The sequence below is a fragment of the Glandiceps talaboti genome, chromosome 18, assembly GCF_964340395.1.
Source record: "Glandiceps talaboti chromosome 18, keGlaTala1.1, whole genome shotgun sequence".
Lineage (NCBI taxonomy): Eukaryota > Metazoa > Hemichordata > Enteropneusta > Spengelidae > Glandiceps > Glandiceps talaboti.
The window spans coordinates 18,412,501-18,433,909 of NC_135566.1; the positions used below are offsets into that span (position 1 = coordinate 18,412,501).

Genomic DNA, 21,409 nt, shown 5'->3' on the forward strand with positions numbered 1-21,409 from the left:
TGTTTGATGAGAACATTACTTTTGGTATGTAGATTCAAGAGTATTCAAATCAAAATGATCCCATCAATGGTGTGGGTTTTGTATGAAATGATCCAAATTACTCTTTATAGTGCAAAGGTAACAACAGTGTTGGTTAGGCAAGTGGATATATATCATTCAGAAGGGAATACATGTCTACCTAGCAACAAGACCACACCTACCAAATCATGGTGTATATGGCAAATATTATATATACAACAGGAGTAGTTAGATATCTTCATTCTGATTATTAAAGTACAGGCTGATATAGGACATTCGTTGAATTTCAATTGAAGGGTTTTTAATGGTTAGATATCCCTGTAAGTAGAAAAAATTGTTGAATACCAGTTCCAACTTACTCTAAATAAGATAGAGACAATTTGAGAGAGTATTATATGAAGGTTTATTTCCCATTTGTCTTATTGAATTGAAATTTATTCCACCAGAAATGAAAACAAAATACATTCTTTGAAAGTAACTCACAGAATTCTCGTGAGGGCCATGGAAACAGTTCCCAGGGAGCTAATCAAAGTCCGGTTCCATGGACCAAACAATTGTCATTTTATTTATGAAAGCCATCAATGAAGTTAAACTCGATCGCAGTCGGCGTTTTAAGCATCACACATTAGTCGGCGTCGGTATCACACTGAATACATCTATCTAGAAGACTTCATATATTCTTTTCTTTATCGGATGTTTGGGCATTCAAAATAAACTTTCCTAACTTTTCTGTTCAATTGGTCTCACCAGAATATCATGAACCTGAAAAGTGGAAGATAAAACGATAATGTAATAGCGTCTATGAAATTTCTTCTTGATAACAATTTTTTTAGCAACGATGGATACTATAGCCTAGATGTGTGGTATTTCATTGTCTGTCTGTCTGTCTGTCTGTCTGTCTGTCTGTCTGTCTGTCTGTCTGTCTGTCTGTCTGTCTGTCTGTCTGTATGTATGTATGTATGTATGTATGTATGTATATGATGTATGTATGTATGTATGTATGTATGTATGTATGTATGTATGTATGTATGTATGTATGTGTGTATGTATGTATGTATGTATGTATGTATGTATGTATGTATGTATGTATGTCTGTTTGTCTGTCTGTATGTATGTATGTACGTACGTACGTACGTACATATTATGTATGTACGTAGGTATGTACGTATGTACGTATATGTACGTACGTACGTACGTATGTATGTATGTATGTATGTATGTATGTATGTATGTATATGTGTGTATGTGTGTATGTGTGTGTGTGTCTGTCTGTCTGTGTTTGCGAGCCCGCGCGCGTGTGTGTGTGTGTGTGTGTGTGTGTGTGTGTGTGTGTGTGTGTGTGTGTGTCCATTACAGTTGTTTTAATCCGTCTGTGTATGGGCGTCTCGCTGCTTTCAAATTGACCATTTAGTTTGTTTATTAGTTTGTTTGCTTGCTTGTGTGTTTGCTTGTTTCAGTGCAGTTAAATGTAAATAACACAATATAAAATAAAATCACGTGCTCAGATACCACAGCAAAGTCGGACGACTTATTCAACTGGGGTCCAAAAAGCAAAGTAACAAAATTATACAATATACGTACAGTTAAAACAATTATGCGAATAGAAGTGCAAACATATAAAAAGATAGTATACTGTAAAACACTACATAAGTTGGTTATGTCTTTTTTACAAAAACGTTGTGAAGATGTCTTTTGACATTGGTTTTAAAGATCTTATTCATTTGAACCAGTATATTCAAATAATTATTGTCGGAATGTTTAGTCATATAAATTTAGTCCCCCTTCGTTCTCAGTCGAATGGTACCACTAACCTTACGCCAGCCTATTGGCAGTACTATGTATTGTGGTAATCGAGCTCTTTCAATCTTTGCCCCCTGTCTACGGATTGCCTTGCCATCACTTCTTCTTCATACGAATGGTTTAAAAGCAATTTCAAAAACTTACCTTTTCAGGTCGTTTTATCATGAGACATTTTTATATTTTTTACCTTTATGCATGTGTACCTTTTTACTATTTTTTTCCTAATATCCGGACATTTTAAGTTTTTCAAATAGTGTATTTTTGTTCTCTTTCGTGTTGTCAGTTGTACAACGCATTGTGATTATATTATTTTAAGGTAATGCGCTTTATAAAATTAAGATTATAAGTACTCTTAGCTGAGATACAATAAAACGCCATCAGATCATCCGCCTTTTCTTTTCATATTTGGGGGAAATGCGTGGTGCGATCAACAGGCGTGCTTGCTCTTCTGCGATTGTTATATAATGTCTCACCTGTACATGTAGAGGGGCCTTTAGCACATAAAGAACCAGGTCAGAAATGTCCGTTGGTTCTAGACACTGGAATAAAAATTAATAAAGTAATACAATACAAGTCAAGTGAAAAGATTTCATTCAAAGCACAGAGTGAACGTTGTTCATGTAGTTGTACGTCCACTTTCTAAAATGAACATTCACAAGTGATATACTGACATGTACTGGAAAATATGAACATCCGTCTCACTAGAAGTACATAACATCATCTCAGATGATTAGTACAATATTGACAAATTTGTTAAAATGGGTCTTATGCAAAATATACACCAACAACACTAATACATGCACATACACATACACATACATACATACATACATACATACATACATACATACATACATACATACATACATACATACATACATACATACATACATACATACACAGACAGACAGACAGACAGACAGACATACATACATACATACATACATACATACATACATACATACATGCATGCATGCATGCATACATACATACATACATACATACATACATACGTACGTACATACACTTGTGAGGTTCTATAAACGGCAATGACAACCTATTAATCTATCTCTTTCAAATCAATGATGGCACTCAAAAAAGACGTTATCGGTTTGTTACTATATGCATTAGCTGACCTTCGTGATAGATGTTATTAGTATAAACGTATATTCGATATCATATACATGTAAAGTCACACTGCCCATCAATAGTACCAAACTCATATATGTTTTCAGACTTTTGACTTTCATGAAAGGTGCGCTGTACACTAACCTTTTTCTCGGCATAAAGTTGTCTACCTATATCTTCGCCGTACATACTGTAAACAAACCTTGTCTCCACATCTGCAGGTGTTATCGACTGCATGAAGAGAAACGATTAATATGCGAATGAAAGCTAGATCGATAACAAAAAATGTAATCCATTGTTTTAGAGGATAGAGAGTTAACTGATGGAATCAAACAATATTTATATAGGTGATACGACTAATATTTTACCGGTTATCATTTTAGTAATCGTTCACTGGTAAATTTTGAATATGATACAAAGTCAAAGTGGATATTTTGAGTATTCATCATTCAATGATGATATGAACATACTTACTTGTCTTTACCTTTTGGTATTGGCTATAAGTAAATATGTAAATAAAACTATCAACGAACGAACGAACGAACAAACAGACAAACAAACAAACAAAGCGAAAGAAAGAAAGAAAGAAAGAAAGAAAGAAAGAAAGAAAGAAAGAAAGAAAGAAAGAAAGAAAGAAAGAAAGAAAGAAAGAAAGAAAGAAAAAGACAGGTGGGCGGATGGACAGCCAGACGGACGAACAGACAGACAGACACAGACAGACAGACAGACAGACAGACAGACAGACAGACAGACAGACAGACAGACAGACAGACATATGATGGATTTGAACTAACTGTTACTCTTATCCTTGGGTTCGAACCCCATAATTCTTGTCGGAGTCCCTCGGTGATACCCTTTATCATGTGTTTCGTTCCCGCGTAGAAATTTATATCGAAAGCTCCCATCTCTATTCGATGTCCAGACATGCTGTGGGTGATACATGAGAAATAGATTATTGATTTATTTTCACAACAAAACATTTCACTTTTGAATGTATTGTTCTATTTGCTGCAAAAGTGTCCCAGTAATTCGCTGATGCTACATCATATAAAATGATTGATAGATAAAATGTGCACACCGTTATGTCAACACTCAAATAGTATGGATTATTTCGTGAAAATGTTCAACAGTTTTACTTTATGTGATGGTTTGTCAATTTGTACCATTTAGATCAGAAATCACCCATCCATAAAGTGACATTTAATCATCAGACTGAAACTCAACGGATGCCAAGTATCTTTTAAAAGTTTTTGATGGTTATACCTGCTAACGTGTATGATATGACCTTCCTCTGTATTCTTCTCCCGCATTTGTTTAACTGCTTCCCTGGTACAAATACACAGGGCCAGTATATTGACCTATTGAGAGACATGTTAGACTAATTATTTGGAAAACTCATGAACTGAGAAGTTATCTTACTAGTAAATAAGAAAGAAAATTTACTATCTTGTAAAATGTTAAATAAGTGTTTGCAAGAAGTCATAGTTCGTCCCGAGGTCCGTTGCCGTGAGTTTTTCATGTATGTGTTAATGACAAGTGCGCCTTAAAAGTTTTCAAGGCTATGCTTCGGAAGTTTTTTTTTCAACTTTGACCTTATAAGCGTGTCTGACACCCAATATGTATTTCCATTTGACAAATTTAAAGTGGCCTTGATTGACGAGAAATTATCTATTTTCAAATTGGATTCTTCATAAAATTTCACTACGTTTTCTTAGCCCGCCTTTGTCACTTACATGTAATTATTAACTGTAAAGCCTTTTTTTTGTAAAGCGACGTCTGTCTTTGTCGCTCAATTAATTAATTGCAAATCTATATTTGTAAATATGCAAACAGTTTGTTATTGATGATACGTACATGAAGTGATTTGTGAACAACTTGAAAGTGGGTAAATACATTCAACCTAGTAATCACAGTCTGATCGTTATGTAATTAATGATGAAGAAAATAAGATCAGGAAATTAAAAAAAAAAAAAAATTTTACATCCATACGGCCACGTGATAGCACGTACTGCATATTAAAAACTTACATCTAACATTTCTCGCCAGTCTTCAGTCTTTCCATCCAGTAAAGACGAAATATGGGACAGACCGGCATTATTGATGCACACGTCGACACCACCATCACTTTTCTTGATTTCATCAAACATTGCCAATATTTCGTGTTCTTGTCGGAGGTCACATTTGATTGGATGTAAGGTTCCCTTTGCGGTGGTTGATTTCAACTCGTCAGATAATTTCTGAAATGATAAAACCGTCAACACAATGGCTGCATGAAGACAAGGATTGGTTGTTCCGTGAGTGCAGTTTTTGCAATGATTACAGATGTTCTACCAGTTGATGAGTGGTTAACTAATTCATAATTCGCCAATAAGATTTTGTCAAAGTTTCAAGTTCAATACTTTAGACTCGGGTTTTGTTATGTAGGGAGCTTTAACTTCAGTAATTACATTGGTACGAGGGAAATAAAGCCCGGTCTGTTTCGTAAAATGTGACCCTCCCCTGATTCCGTTTTCGAGAAAATAGCCCTCTCTCAATTTCCTTTCTTTAAAACATGACCCTCGTTCAATATAAAAAACAAAACAAAATATGGGCCAGGTGTGAAAATGAGTAAAATGAGTTCCAGAATGTATTAAATTATTCTGTCCCACCATTGCCACCACTTTATCCCACTACTGCCTCCTCGACTCTTCCTTTCTACCACTTTACTTCCACTACGACTCTGTCCCATCACGACTCTGTCCCACCGCTGCCACCACATTGATAAGTTATCCCACTACTACCACCAGTGATTTTTTGTGAAGGCACCGCATCCCATGTTTGGATATAATTGGCAGAGCTTTAGGCCAGAAACCCAAAAACTAGATGGGCGGACTACCGACATTGTCTGGATCAAGGTGAAAATCCCCACTCCACCACATTATCTCCAATACATTACACCACGCAGCTTTCCCCTTCACACTTGTGAGGTCCACTCATATCTCCTCTACTAGCACCACAACTAACACTTGATTCACTGCATGGTGGTTAGCAGCGATTGACTAGTATGGTCTGAGATTATGGAACAAAGGTGGCGGGCAGAGGTGGCAGCGATGGGATGCTGAAATCACAAAATAATGCAAAGTTAGATGATAATACAATGAGTCAAAGTGAAATGTGGCCCTCTCCTACTTCCACTTTCTAAAATCGCCCCCCCCCCCCCGGCCCCGAGAACTGGTTTGTGAAATCTGACCCCTCCTAATCTCCCTCCCTCAGGCCCTTCCCCACCTGTGATGACTGAATGCGCCATAACGGACCCCACTCAACAAACACGTGGCCATGCAAATCTTTGTCACAACTGCGGGGAAGTTAGAAAAAACAGCACCAATGGCGTTGTCGCACAACTGTACAAGTTTATAAAATTAATTGTTTATCCACATGCTCATCCATGCTAGGTATAGGTGTTCATTTGCTGAATGATTATACAATTGCCTATCCAGCCTTGTTGTTATCTTTGCAATGTACGTCATCATATAGCTGTTGCTATTGGCATGGTCTTGTTGCTAGGCATATTTGCATACAAATTTTGAACATCTATTAATTTGTCTATTAATCCTTTGTTTTCTTTGCAATATGTGTGATCATTGGTCTAATGCAATGGACGTGGTCTTGTTACTAAGCATATTTGCTTACATTTTTTTGAATGTTTGTTCACGTGTCTATGAATCCCCAGTTGTGATCTTTACGATATGCACCATTATTTGGCTGTTTCTATGGGCGTGGTCTTGTTGCTACGCACATTTGCATACATTTTTTGAATGTTTATTCACTTGTCTATTAATTCGTGTTGTGATATTTGCGATATACACAATTATTAGCTGTTGCTAGGGATATTTGTCTACCAGATGCTATTTTAGCAAAATATGCTGGCATGTGGTTGTTGTTATGGGTGTGGTCATGGTTGCTAGGGTCAATTGTGTCATCAAAATTCAGTCCTATGCATCGACCAAGTACTTTTTTAGATACAAGTTTTTGACCAAAATTCATATTTTTACACCTTATTTGCATATTACTGATACCACCATTACACTTTCTTCATCTGCACATAGCCAAATGCATCCCCATTAAATTTTAGCCCAATCTGCTCAGTAGTTTAGGAATTAAAGATTTTTGACCAAAAAGATACATGCGTAGACCTAATTTGCGTATTTCTGACGAGATCATCACGTCATGAACAAATCTTAATCTAAACAACCCTAAAAACATTTCCACCAAATTTCAGACCAATCAGCTCACTAGTTTTGAAGTTTAAGTTTTTTAATCAAAAATGACATTATTTTACCAAAATCACACACCAGTGGTACGATCATTGTTCTTTGAACAATTTCCCAACTAGACACCAAAAGTGATGTCCCCACCAAATTCCAAGGCAATCGGTCTGGCGTTTTTTGACTATAAATCGCTGACACACACACACACACACGCACGCACGCACGCACGCACGCACGCACGCAGGCAGGCAGGCAGGCAGGCAGGCAGGCAGGCAGGCAGGCAGACAGACAGACAGACAGACAGACAGACAGACAGACAGACAGACAGACAGACAGACAGATAGATAGATAGATAGACAGACAGACAGACAGACAGACAGACAGACAGACAGACAGACAACGTACATGCCTCACGGCACGTCAGATTATCCAATTTTGTATGCGAGGAGATCGAAGGCGCGGCGCCGACACTTACGTTGTTGTTGGTTCTACACATGCATTACGTTGTATATGTCACTTTTGAAGAAAATATCTGACAGCTAATTACGCGTCATCCCTGCTGTCCCAAAGTAATCATTAAAAAGAAATAAAATTTACTCAGTCATGAATTTATTTGTCTCTTTCTTTTTGCTCAAAAGCCAGGGTTTAGTACACATAATTTGCATAGAGCGTAATTACCGAGGTGTTTACACTACTGTACAAAACACGCGGCCTGTGTGTTGATGGCGTCCGGTGATGTCGTATGCACCGTGCACGTCACTTTTTTTTGTAGAAAATACGAGGATTTACAACCCAGCCATCCCACAATCGCAATCAATATACTAGTAGTACATGCAAATACATACATTTACTTAAAATTATTAATTTTATTTGTCTCATTTCTCACTCAAAGGCCAGAATATAATATTAGTACATGATACAATTTACCGAGTGACAGCATTACAAGCATATATAGTCAGGTGGCATGAATATTCCTCAGGACCTACTGATTGATTTTAGATTGGGAGCCCTCTTCAATATTTGCATAAATTTGCATAAATCAATAAAATTCAAAATGGCCGCGACAACACTTTAAAAATCTCATATTTCTGGAAAAAAGTATACTTATTGGAGACATAATAACCCAAATTTTGGCACAAGTGTTCCCCAGTACCTATTCATTGATTGTAGTTGAAAAATGATCTTGAATTTGAACGTAAAGGTTTGATAAATCAATACGATTCAAACATGGCCATTATCATTCTTGAAAACTTGTATGTCTGCTAAAAAGCATACTTGCAGCACTTCTTGAAGACAATTTTTTTGTCAATATATAAATCTTATTCCCGCAACAATCAGAATCATACTTTGAACAAATATGATTACCATAATTCACATTTAGATCTGCAATAACTTGTTTTCGAATCAATATATCGTCCCATATATGATACAAATCATCATTATTACTAACACCCTGAAGAGTACATGTATATATGTGCAGTAGTCAAATATGTGCATTGCCAAGCAAATAGAAATGTCGTCTGTGTTGCCTCGTTTTATAGCAAACCCTTTATGAATATTGTTATAACCCCCCCCCCCCTTATATAGGATCTGGCTGGATGGGGGGTTATTACTTAAGTTCAGTCCAGGTATCTGTCCTTTGGTGCAAAGTCAATTCTTTGACAGAAATTGCACACATTCAATAATAGTTGGATGATGAAGTAGGGTTCTTGAAGGCAATATGGTTGGCAGATAATGTTATTTGTACATTTGCGCATCTGGAACACCTTCAGCCTTGTCTACAGAGGTGTGAAATTTCTTCATATTACACTTAGTCACTGCAATGGAGGATGTCATCATAGTTACTCGTGGAACATTGGAACAACTTTCATGAAGGAATTTTTTTTATATCCTGTAGATGGTACTATGACAGCGAATTTGCTATTAAATTCATTAATCTGACTGTTAGTTAAAAAGTTGAGAAGGCTTTAAAAGTTCCATGAAAAAAGGTCAAGAGATGCAATTAAGCTTTATGGTCCAGGTTTTTAATAAATAGATCTTTACAGAAAAGTAGGGGTGCTATCATAAATCTATAAAAGTTTCATTTATATACTGATGTCCATTTTATTATAATTGCTCTATCATTTTTCTGACCATTTCTTTTCATCAAATTCAAAAGCAATAGTCTAGCCAATAATGAGACTAACCAAGGAGTTAAGGTACATTTGTTGCAATGGATAGAGAACATGGCCTTTTATAAAGTTTAGCCTTGAGGGAAGAATTTTGTAGACATTCTGGCAAGAAGCTGGCAGCTTATCTACGTGCAATTGAATCAAATTTTCTTCTTACTATCACTAGCTTTTCTAAGATAACATCAAATCAGTGAGCCCTTTTAAATGCATTTCTATTTTATTTTTTTTTTGGGGGGGGTGATGAGAATGATTTTTCCAACCATACTATTAGTGTGCACTTAATCCTGCTAATATATAGCTTATATGTATGAAATAATAATATTGTTTATCACATTACTACTTTTTTAATATGCCAAATTTTTAAAATATGTAAATTAATGGCTGCCACAATTTTCAGCCTTTTCTGTTTAGTTCATCAACAAACACTATGATCTCACAACCGTTCTCCCTAGATAATGTAAAAATCATATATTACATGTGATTGAATAGTGAAATAAAAGGCTGTTTTCAACATATAAATCTGATACAAATATACTATATACATGTACTAACATTTATTTTGCTGAACTATCATTCCTACAACAAAAATGTACATTTCTTAAAGATGTTACATAGGCTAGGTGTGTGTTTTGTCACCCTTGTACCTCAACTCTAGTGTATATCAGGAAAGTTAGTTAATGAGGGAGGGGTTATGTTACAAAACATACCAATAGAAGAATAAGGGTTTATGAAAGTATCTTTGATCGATGAGACAGAGAAGTTTTGCCAATAGCACACCTGCTATGTTACACTACCATAAACAATACAGGTAGTTGCTAAACTGACCAGGTATTGATTAAATAGTACATGAAATGATGAAAATAATGAAATTTGGTAACATTAGTGCAACGTATATAATTGTGAATGATAGGTAACATATTTGTATAAACAAAATGACACTTTATTTCATTAAGTTATGCAAAATATTTCATGACCAGAAATGACAGTTTTCAAGGGTGACAGCAAACATTTTTGATTTTACTGAATGTATGTAATCATTTAGAGCTCTCCTGAGCCAAAATCAAGAAGTAGGTCCTAAGGACCACTCATACCCAATCTATTTCAATAAAAAGTTCTGCAAAGTATGCTATATCTCAGAAAAATGGGATTTTAAAGAATGACAGCCACCATGTTGAATTTCTTGATTTATGCAAATGTCTGCAAATATTTACAAGAGCTCTCACTCTAAATACTATAAGTAGGTCCCCAGGATCACCCATACCCAACTTGGTGCTTTTATTTCATTAAAAGGCAAAGTATGCTATATCTCAGAAATATGGGATTTTTAAGCATGATGGCTGCCATGTTGAATTTTATTGATTTATGCAAATGTCTGCAAATATTCACAAGGGCTCCCATTTTAAATGCAATATGTAGGTCCTCAGGATCACTCGTACCCAATTTGGTGCTTTTATTTCAACAAAAAGGTCTGCAAAGTATGCTACATTGTATATCGCAGAACAATGGAATTTTTAAGAATGATGGCTGCCATGTTGAATTTCATTGATTTATGCAAATTTCTGCAAATATTCACAAGGGCCCCCATTCTAAATGCAGTAAGTAGGTCCACACGATCACTCGTACCCAATTTGGTGCTTTTATTTCAACACACAGTTCTGCAAAGTACATGCTATATCTCAGCAAATGAGATTGATTGTGAATAATGGTGGCCATTTTGAATTTCATTAATTTTATTCAAACGTATGCAAATATTCAGGAGGGCTGCACTCCTACATTCAATAAGTAAGTCCTCGAGACCACTCATACCCAATTTGGTGCTTTTATTTCATCACAAAGTTCTGCAAAGTGGGATTGTTTGTGAGTGATGGCGGCCATTTTGAATTTTATTGATTTATGCAAATTTATGCAAATATTCACGAGGGCTCCCAATCTAAATTCAATAAGTAGGTCCTAAGGAACATTCATGCCAAATTTGGTGCTTTTATCCGGCGTGTAACAAAAAAGTTGCTAAGCCACCTGACTAATATGGTGTACACGTAATTTGGCTACTGTTGTGCCTAGCTACGATAATACGCGTTACACCGTCCATGTGCACCACCGCGGCACCGATTGTCCATAGAAAATACACGTAATGATTTACGACCCTGCTGCTTACTGTCTCATATTTACAATTAATAAGACTACACAAACATTTATTCACGGTTACGAATTTATTTTCTCTTTAAAAGCCATAGTTTGTTACATCACGTAATTCACCGATTTTGGGGGATAAATGCTTTGTATAGAACATACCAGTTGACGATTTACGAACCTGCTGTCCCGGTAGAGTTGACTTCTCAGACAGAGGTCAGAGGCCTCTGTCACAGAGGTCGCCCACAGAGCTCAGATACTACCTCAGACGATTTCGTCCAAATGATTCATTTTACAGTCTGAACCGATCGCAATCTTGATGGTCTTTCATTCTTAGTGAAATGTAGTCAGAATTTAAACATATCTCTGTATGAAGTGCACATACAGATATGCAATGCCGAAAATGGCGGACAATTCAAGGTTACGCTAAATACTGAAACAAATAAACGAGAAACGATCTGTCTTTAAACACAGACACCAAGTGACTCTTATATTTATAAAGTAGGTAAAGCACTGGTATCCCCGTAACTGCTAGAAAATGTGTAGCATGCGTAGGAACTAGGATGCGAGGTTGTATCCATGAAAATAGTCCGTGACTCGCCAACATTACTGCGTACACACTCAACTATAGAGGGCGACCTAACCGGGGGGGGGGGGGGTTGTTGTTGTTGTTGTGTACTGTTTAATATTATTTTCGGCAAAACTACGTTATTCAGGCATTCTCTAGGTTTGAAATTTAGATTTAAGCAGGAATTTCAACCATACTTTACTACTGTAGATAACACTCCTTGCATCATTACTTACTTAGTTATATTCAGTACTTCTCTCCTTCACACAGTCGCTCTATAACTATGCTGTATATGATGCAGACATAAGCTTGATATCATGTAATGATTTCATTACTGGATTACTTTGCAGGGTAACAAATAAAAGATTACAGAATTCAACGATGGCCCTGCCATGTAGACATTAATATAGAAAACACAGAAGATAGCCCTGTCACACAGAAACTAACCTTTCAGGTCAAGGACAATTTAGAACGAGTGTGCCTAAGATTGCCAATAGGGCAATGAGTTAGGGCACTGTTGAATTTATGTGAAATCTTAAGATAAGAGACAAACAGAAAAAGCAAAAAAGGAGGCATTGAAACAAGCTGGTCATTCATAGACATGCTACACCAAGAGCTTAGATGCCCTTAAATATTTTTACCAGTGAAAGAAATACTGTAGATTGTATGCTCTTCTGAAAATGTCTTTATCAATGTTTTGCATGAACATTTATTATAGATATCTACAGGAGTCAAATTACATAGAATTTTGATTGGCATAATGAATGGAATTTCATCTCATCACAGCACCAATTGGAAAGTATCTGTGCAAGATTACAGTCTTACTGTTTTCTCTATAGCACTGTTTTGATGCAAATTTTGAATCAACAACAAACATATGTATTTAGACAAGACTGATTGTAAAATGCAAGGGAATACAATGGAAAACTTTTGTACAAAGTAAGCTATGAAAAGATTCCAAAAACTACTGAAATGGTGTTATGTCTGAACATGACCCATCCCATCAGATATAGGCTAACAAAGAGCAGTATGGCTAATCAAGTAACACAATCCTCTTTTAATGCTGAGAAATGTATGAGCTTATTTTGGTCCAGTTGAAAGCATGTTCACCAACTCAACACACAACTATTAAACATAAACAGCATTCACCACATGATGGCACATCCAACAATTTAGAAAAAATAAATAGATGAGTTTTAAAACAAAGTATGAGTCAGTGTTTCAAATGAACAGCATGCATTTATTTGAACGCAGGAAAACTTAACGTAGAGAAAAACTTGTCACTCTTGTAAGCAAAAATACAAAAAGCATTTCGTAAATGGCACTGAAGTATGACTGGGTTGCATTGACTGTCAAAATAAAGGCTTTGGTTTCAATGTGCAGAATTTGTGGAAGATGACTTGAGTTATACAAAGAATAATAAACCTGCAAGCAGCATTGACAGCTTTACAGCATACCAGACCACAGTGGGCTTGGACACAACTAGTGATCTAATCATTCAAACAAACAAACAAACAAACAACATATCATATGACGTTGAAAATTATAGGATGAAGTAACAATGTAAATAAAGGTATCTATCCAAAGAAATTGACAGTCATATTGCCATCACACTATATATATAAGAGCAGAGGAGTAGTACTGGTTCCTACCTGTAGACCTATAAACTTACAGGTGGGGACCAGGACTACTCCCCTGTTCTTATAAAGTTATATGTAGTGCGATGGCAATATGACTGTCAATTTCTATGGATAAATACCTTTATTTACATTATTTCATCCCATAAGTTTTACCTTCATATGTTGTTTGTTTGTTTGGTTGGTTGGTTGGTTGTTTATTTGTTTGATTGTTTGTTTGTTTCAACGATTAGATCACTCATTGAGCCCAAGCCCCATGTGAAGAGAATGTAAACATTAACTGCATGTCTAAGATCTGCAGGATTCTCCTAGTTATATGAGAGTACAGGTATTTGCTGCTATTGCATCCATCTATGCAGGATTCAATTGTAAGATAGGTCAGTTTTTTAATTTTTGCAATGAAAATGACTAACCAGAAAGAACTTTTCTTCTCTTGGCAGTACCATCCAAGCTTCAAAACGCTAACATTTCAAAAACTATCTTTTTTAAAATAAAAAACATTTTTTCATCCCAAAGTCTACATGCCTGATTATTACACAATTGGTAGTGCGCCCCCACTGGCAGCCTCCACACAGTGCTCTCCAGATTTGACTGTTTTTGTAGCTAATTGGCTGAGGAAGGAGTTAAAGTTTTCACCATTGGTCTATGAAACCCCAAGGATAACATCGTCACCGTGAACTTCGAACTTTTTCCTGTATTTAGGCCTATCTCAACTAAAGTTTTTTACCACATTGGGTTCTCTGCTGGATTTTCCTTTTTGCTGATATCCCATTCATATGGTAATAATGTACTCAAGTAAATTCCTGCACCTGTGTAGCAGACTACCAGCTCTTCATTGTAGAAGGCTGCCAGAAAAGACATTTAACATCATCAAGTAAATTTGTAACCTACAGGTGATGAAACTTACTCACAGAGGCAATAGAGCCGGTGTTAATCAAAGGGTGCTCACTAAACATATTCACATTTCACCAATGCCCATTCAACACGAAATTCCATCTGATGATAACTGTAAGCCAATCACTAGACATTGCAAACTGCTGCTCACTACCTGGAATATGAGATCCATTTGTAATAAAGCAACTGAAGTTGGTGACTTTATATCAGAGAAAAACAGTGGCATTATTGCTCTTACTGAGACTTGGATGAAAGATGATGGAAATGATCACATAATCAAAGAATGCACTCCAAGTGGATATTCATTTCTACATTCACCTAGATGCACATCTGGTGGTGGGGTTGCCCTCATGTACAAGTCTAATATGAAACAGTGTTCATGGAAATCACTGAAATCTATTATGTCATTTGAAGCAACTGAAGCCACTTTAAAACATCAAGGTGTAGCTTTAAAGCTTGTTATAGTATATCGACCCCCACCCAGCGTCAAGATTAATTTAAACAGTACAGCAATTCCTACATTAATTTAAATCAATCCTCGAGAAATATGCTTCATATGCTGGTAAACACTGTATCGTTGGGGACTTTGACATACATTTTGATAATCTCTCGAATCCAACTACCAAGAAGTTCGTCGAGGTCATTGACTCATGTGACCTTAAACAATGGGTTAAGGAACCTACACATGCGCATGGCCATATCCTGGATTTAATCATCTCAAACTCAGATGTCATTAGCTCAACATCAGTAGATTGTCAGTCTCTCTCAAACCACAGTCCTGTCCATGCCAGATTAAACATTAAAAAACCACCTCTTGAGAGATGTGAAATTGTCTATCGCTGTATCTCCTCCATCGAAATAAGTGATTTCTCCAATGATATTATTGCTACTCCAAGTTTGCATGTACCTGTCACAAATTTACACTCTGCCCTAAGTACTTACAACTCAGCGTTAAATGGTATTCTCGATAAGTATGCACCCATAAGGAAACGCATTATTTCTGTACGTCCAAATACAAAGTGGTATACTCCTGAAGTAGATCAAGTCAAAAAGCTTCGGAGATCAGCTGAGCGAAAGTGGAGGTCAACAGAATTAGAGATTCATAAGCAGATTTTCAAGGAGAAATGTCACATTCACAACAAATTGATTCGTCAAGCCAAATGCCACTACTATGTCAACATAATCGAGGAAAATGCCAATGATCAAAGGTCACACTTCAAAACTGTTTCAACACTGTTTCACAAGTCAACTCCACTGCCAAGCCATAACTCGATTCCAGAACTTGCTGAAAGATTCAATCGATACTTCATTACCAAGATAGAAGGTATACGTCATAGACTTGACTCCAGTACTATACCTACTCAGCTCACAGATTATGAAGTCCATACCACAACAACTTTGTCAGAATTTATGCCATCAACTACTCAACATATTCGTAAAGTCATCATTGATATGCCTTCAAAGTCGTGTTGTATCGACCCTCTTCCAACTTCATTATTGAAAGATTGCATTGACCCACTGCTTCCATTCATAACGATGTTTGTAAACAGCTCTGTCGAAAATGGCATAATACCAGATGTGCTCAAGGCTGCAATTGTCACCCTGATACTCAAGAAACCATCCTTAGACTGCAAACTATTAATGAACTATCGACCGGTTTCTAATTTGCCATTTCTCTCTAAAGTCCTTGAGAAGATAGTGGCGACTCAAGTAAACAACCATCTTATGACCAACAATCTTCTCGAACCACTCCAGTCTGCATATAGAAAGTACCACAGTACACAGACTGCCCTGCTCAAAATTCATGATGACATTTGTTTATCAATCGATTCTGGTAAATATGTCCTCATTATCTTATTGGATCTTTCAGCTGCTTTTGATACCATCGACCACAACATATTACTGAACAGACTTTCTAATCTTGGCATCACTGGTATGGCTTTAAAGTGGTTTGAGGTCTATCTCCAACAACGTTACCAGTCAGTTAAAATTGGAAATACCCACAGTAAACCATCACACCTTGCCTGTGGGGTACCACAAGGATCAGTGTTGGGCCCTCTTCTGTTTACAATATACATCTCTCCACTGGGCAAACTCATTCGCAAGCATAACCCACAGTTTCACCAATACGCTGATGATAACAATGTATACCTCGCCTTTTCATATCCAGATGCTTCTACAGCCATTTACTCTACAGAAACCTGCATCAGTGACATAAAACTATGGATGACAGAAAACAAGTCCTAATTCGCTCCAAATTCAACACATTGTCTAATCCAGTAGACCATCTTAAAATTCGATCAGCATCTGTACCTGTTGTGAAGACGGCACGGAATATCGGAGTTACTTTCGACAACACACATATGCTGACACACCATATCAAGAATACATCCAATTCCATTTATAACCATCTCCGTCGAATTGGATCAATTAGAAAATACATTACAAACAAAGCCTGTCAAACACTTATTCATGCTATAATCTTGTGAGCCAAGCTGGATTATGGAAATGCACTCCTTTATGGTCTCCCTGATAATTCTATTGCTCTGCTTCAACGTACTCAGAACACTTCTGCCAGAATAGTCACTCGGTCAAAGAAATTCACTCATATCACACCAACTCTCCGTGACCTACATTGGTTGTCTGTCCACTTCAGGATTGAATTTAAGATCCTTCTCCTGACTTACAAAGCTCAAAACAATAAAGCCCCAGGATATATCTCAGAATTGATCGAGGAATATAAACCACAACGCTCCCTTCGATCAGCTAAAAAAGCCTGTTAGTCCAGTGTACATTTAACAACAAAACCTATGGCGGTCGCGCCTTTAGAATATGTGCTCCAAAGCTTTGGCATGACCTACCACAGGATATATGCCAGTCCACAAGCCTAGAAATCTTCAAAAAACGACTGAAACATCACATGTTTATGCGAGCATTCTGTGTAAATTGAACACCATCTAGCGCCTTTGAACAATTTGATTTTTTGGAATTTGGTGCTATATAAATCTTTATGATGATGATGATGCCTAACACGTTTGCGAACGCTCAACTACACCTCTATTATGAACCAATCTGGGAAAGTGGTGTTGATGGTTGATGCTCAGTTCCACAGTAATGATAGCGATGCCCACAGGCAAATGAAACTCACACACATACACACACACACATCCTGATTGACACATCCATAAGCATGACCGAACTCTTAGGTTGTGTAAACAAATTACAAACCAAAATATTTCATATCAATTGCAAAAAATGATGCTACTGATGGCAAGAGCGAACACTCTATTTTGAATGTATCACTGCAAGTCAAACTCTGTTGTCGTCTGTCTTGTTTAACAAACTTAAATATGCATGTGCTAATAAGTGTAAAATTTATTTGTAAATACGTTTTTAGTAGGGAATTACGTAGACGTGGTCACAAGTAAATGTAATAAGCATAAATATAGCGCACTACATAGCACTGAGCAAATATTCTTCCACTCTGGAGGTAGGCTGAGGTCGCAGTCTCAGCTCTGATCGATAAAGTTACGATTACTACAAAATCTTTTGTAGTAACCGTGATAAAGTCAAGTTTATCAGGAAAATTTCGAACGGGCCGTTGTCGTGTACATCTTCATACATGGACGTTTTAACTCGTACATGATGAAAAGGTCATCAGGATAGCTTTAAACTTTACGAAATGATTGATTTGGCCAAAATCTTTAAAGTAACCTCTCAGGGTCTAATGTAGGGTCTAAGCTCTGTAGGCTCTGTGCCCTCTGAGGCCTCTGAGCTCTGTAGGCTCTGCGCCCTTTGAGGCCTCTGAGCTCTGTCTGAGAAGTCAACTCTACCCGTTCAAATCCTATCTCCGTCATGCCTAAGCACCCAGTATATCATTCGATTCGTATTCAAACATACTACAATTCTTCGTTCATGGATTTTGAAAAACATAGTGACAGACAACTTTAAAATGTGACGAAAATCCCAAAATTTATAAATTATCAGGAAAATTTGTCTAAAATGACAATAAATGCACAAATACAAATGTTCAAACGTAGTTTGTTTTCATTTCAGCTGATTGTCACATGTAGTTGCTTTTCCGACAACATCATAAGTTTATGAATTAAGAGAATTGAAAAAACACCTAAATTTAACTAAAAATGACACTTTCTAATATTACTGTGGTATACAATAGAAATGCCATAGGAAAAAATTCAAAAAGTACTAAAAATAGCAGAATTTCGATTTCCAGAAATAACTTGCTGTAAACGAGGATGGTGAACTTCCGCCCTCAGCTACACTTCACAGCATTGCATGCAGTAGTATAGGGAAGCTATGAGATTTAAGATAGTGTCCTCTGAAGGTATCTGCGAGCATACAAATCGCTTTGCATGATGGTCTAGCTCACTTGTTGTGTGCCTATCACTGAACCTTATCAGTTCACGTACAGTTGTGCTAAAAATGAATAGTTCACATCTGTTCCATCACGCCTTGTGACTTAATCAACGCTTTACATGACAGATCAGGATACAAATTCGAGCACCTGTCTACGCGTGGCCACCTTTCTAAGTGATCTACTCCCCTTTTCTCGACTCTACCGATCGCCCAACCTCATGTACCTACCCTGATAGCTTCCACGTTTATATCACATCCATACACTTTCAGTCCATGTTCAGCAAGGACACGTGCAATTGCAGCTCCAATACCAGCAGACGCACCAGTCACTAACGCAACACGACCCATCCAACGGTCCATGATATCCGAAGTAAAATGTTGTGCAGACAGATGTTGATTGATATGCGTTCCTAGTCTTGTCACCGCAGCACTCTGAATGTAATATATAGTCATATATAATATATAATATTATAGTCAGAACAGTTTCGAAAGCTGTCAAATTAATTCACCCTGTTAAAGTTTAATTTTTAAAGCTTGTCCAAAGTCCATCTAACATTTACACACACACACACGCACACACACACACACACACACACACACACACACACACACACACACACACAAACTTCAGAGTCAGAGTTTGTTTGTTCTGTCATTCAGGGGTGTAATGTTGTCGAATTAGTTATCCATCGCCAAACAACGTATACAATATCCTTAAGGGGCCAGTAATTTTAAACTGGCCATGGGAGGGGAAGGAGTGGAAAACGCCACTTGAAATGGAGGGTGTGGTGGGGGCACTTTGGCGATCAATGTATACGTATTTGTCATTTCGGTACTGGGAAATGACACCTGAACAACTGTAACATCCATTCGTGGAGGGGATAACTGCTCCTGTACCCCTCCCCCTCCACCACTCCCATCTGTATTACCTATGCATTCACCATCTGTGTAATTATTTCTCAAATAAGAGAGTAAACTAGACCAATTAGTACTTGATGTATGGGTAGAGTTGACTTCTCAGACAGAGCTCAGAGGCCACAGAAAGACTCAGACAGAGGTCAAAGGCCTCTGTCACAGAGGTCGCCCACAGAGCTCAGATACTACCTCAGACGATTTTGTCCAAATGATTCATTTTACAGTCTGAACCAATTGCAATCTTGATGGTCTTTCATTCTTAGTGAACATGTAGTCAGATATTAAACATATCTCTGTATGAAGTGCACATACAGATATGCAATGGCGGACAATTCAAGGTTACGCTAATACTAAAACAAATAACGAGAAACGATCTGTCTTTAAACACAGACACCAAGTGACTCTTATATTTATAAAGTAGGTAAAGCACTGGCATCCCTGGAACTGCTAGAAAATGTGTAGTATGCGTAGGAACTAGGATGCTAGGTTGCATAGGGGCGTGTAATATTACATAGATTGTTTTTTTCCTGGTCTACAGACTAAATGTAACAACCTTTTTTCTTCCGTAAGGAAGAGATATGTTTATGGGTGGAAGTCTGTGTGTCTGTGTGTCTGTGTGTCTGTCTGTCTGTCTGTGTCGTCGTTTTCTCCATAACGGCTTGCTCAATTCAAACCAGATTTTGAAGACGTATTCCGTAGGGTAATGGCAAGACTTGATTAGGTTTTGGTAAAAATTCCGTGAATATTAATGAGAAATTTACATAATTAATGATTTTCGGTAATTAGGCTATATCTCAAGAATGCACGCTTCAAATTCATTATAACTTAGTACACACATTTGCGATACCAAAATGCACCTGTCCTGAAAATATTACTAATGTAGCTTTTAGTTAAGTTATTGGCATATTTTTGTAGGCCACTAAAAAGGAAAAAATTGTCTCGTCAGGAAATGTTGTCTAAAGTGGTACAATGATGCGCTTATTTTTTTTTACATTCTCAATAAATGTCACAGTACAGGTTGTGGTTGGCCAGGAGATCAATAACAGCAATGAGCAAATAGCAATCAATGAGAAAAAATAACTTATTACATATGTTCTGTTGTATGTCAACAATTGTCTGTAGGAATGATAATCTCAAAACTTTGCCCTTACAGAAGGCATTCAGTTTACATATGGTGACTATATATTCCTAACTATGAGGAAAAAAGAGAAGGGCGGACATCTTCTTTCGTTAACCTTTCAAATGTAAAAAAAAACATACACATTTGCTTAACAAAAAATGGAAAGAAAGCCCCTGGAAACAGTCACTATTTTATGGGCCACCAAAAGTGAAATCAATTCCAGTATACATAGATTGACAGTAACTGTTTGATAAAAATACAGTTGTATTCAAGTTTGTACAAGTAGACTCGCCAGGAAGCTGTCGAGAACTTTTAGCTATCCATTTCAAGTGGCGTTTTCCACTCCTTCCCCTCCCAGGCCAGTTTAAAATTACTGGCCCCTTAAGGATATTGTATACGTTGTT

The 21,409-nt window shown here is 37.0% G+C and overlaps 1 protein-coding gene across 1 annotated transcript; it reads right to left on the reverse strand.

Moving 5' to 3' along the window:
- Positions 1-738: 738 nt before the first annotated feature.
- LOC144449489 (dehydrogenase/reductase SDR family member 11-like) lies at positions 739-19,330 on the reverse strand. The gene is made up of 7 exons (XM_078140030.1): positions 19,199-19,330; positions 4,974-5,183; positions 4,210-4,304; positions 3,741-3,873; positions 3,091-3,177; positions 2,292-2,357; positions 739-780 (listed from the first exon to the last, which is right to left on the reverse strand). Exons 1-7 carry the CDS (start codon positions 19,328-19,330, stop codon positions 739-741), a joined length of 765 nt encoding a protein of 254 aa, XP_077996156.1.
- Between the last annotated feature and the right edge of the window lie 2,079 nt (positions 19,331-21,409).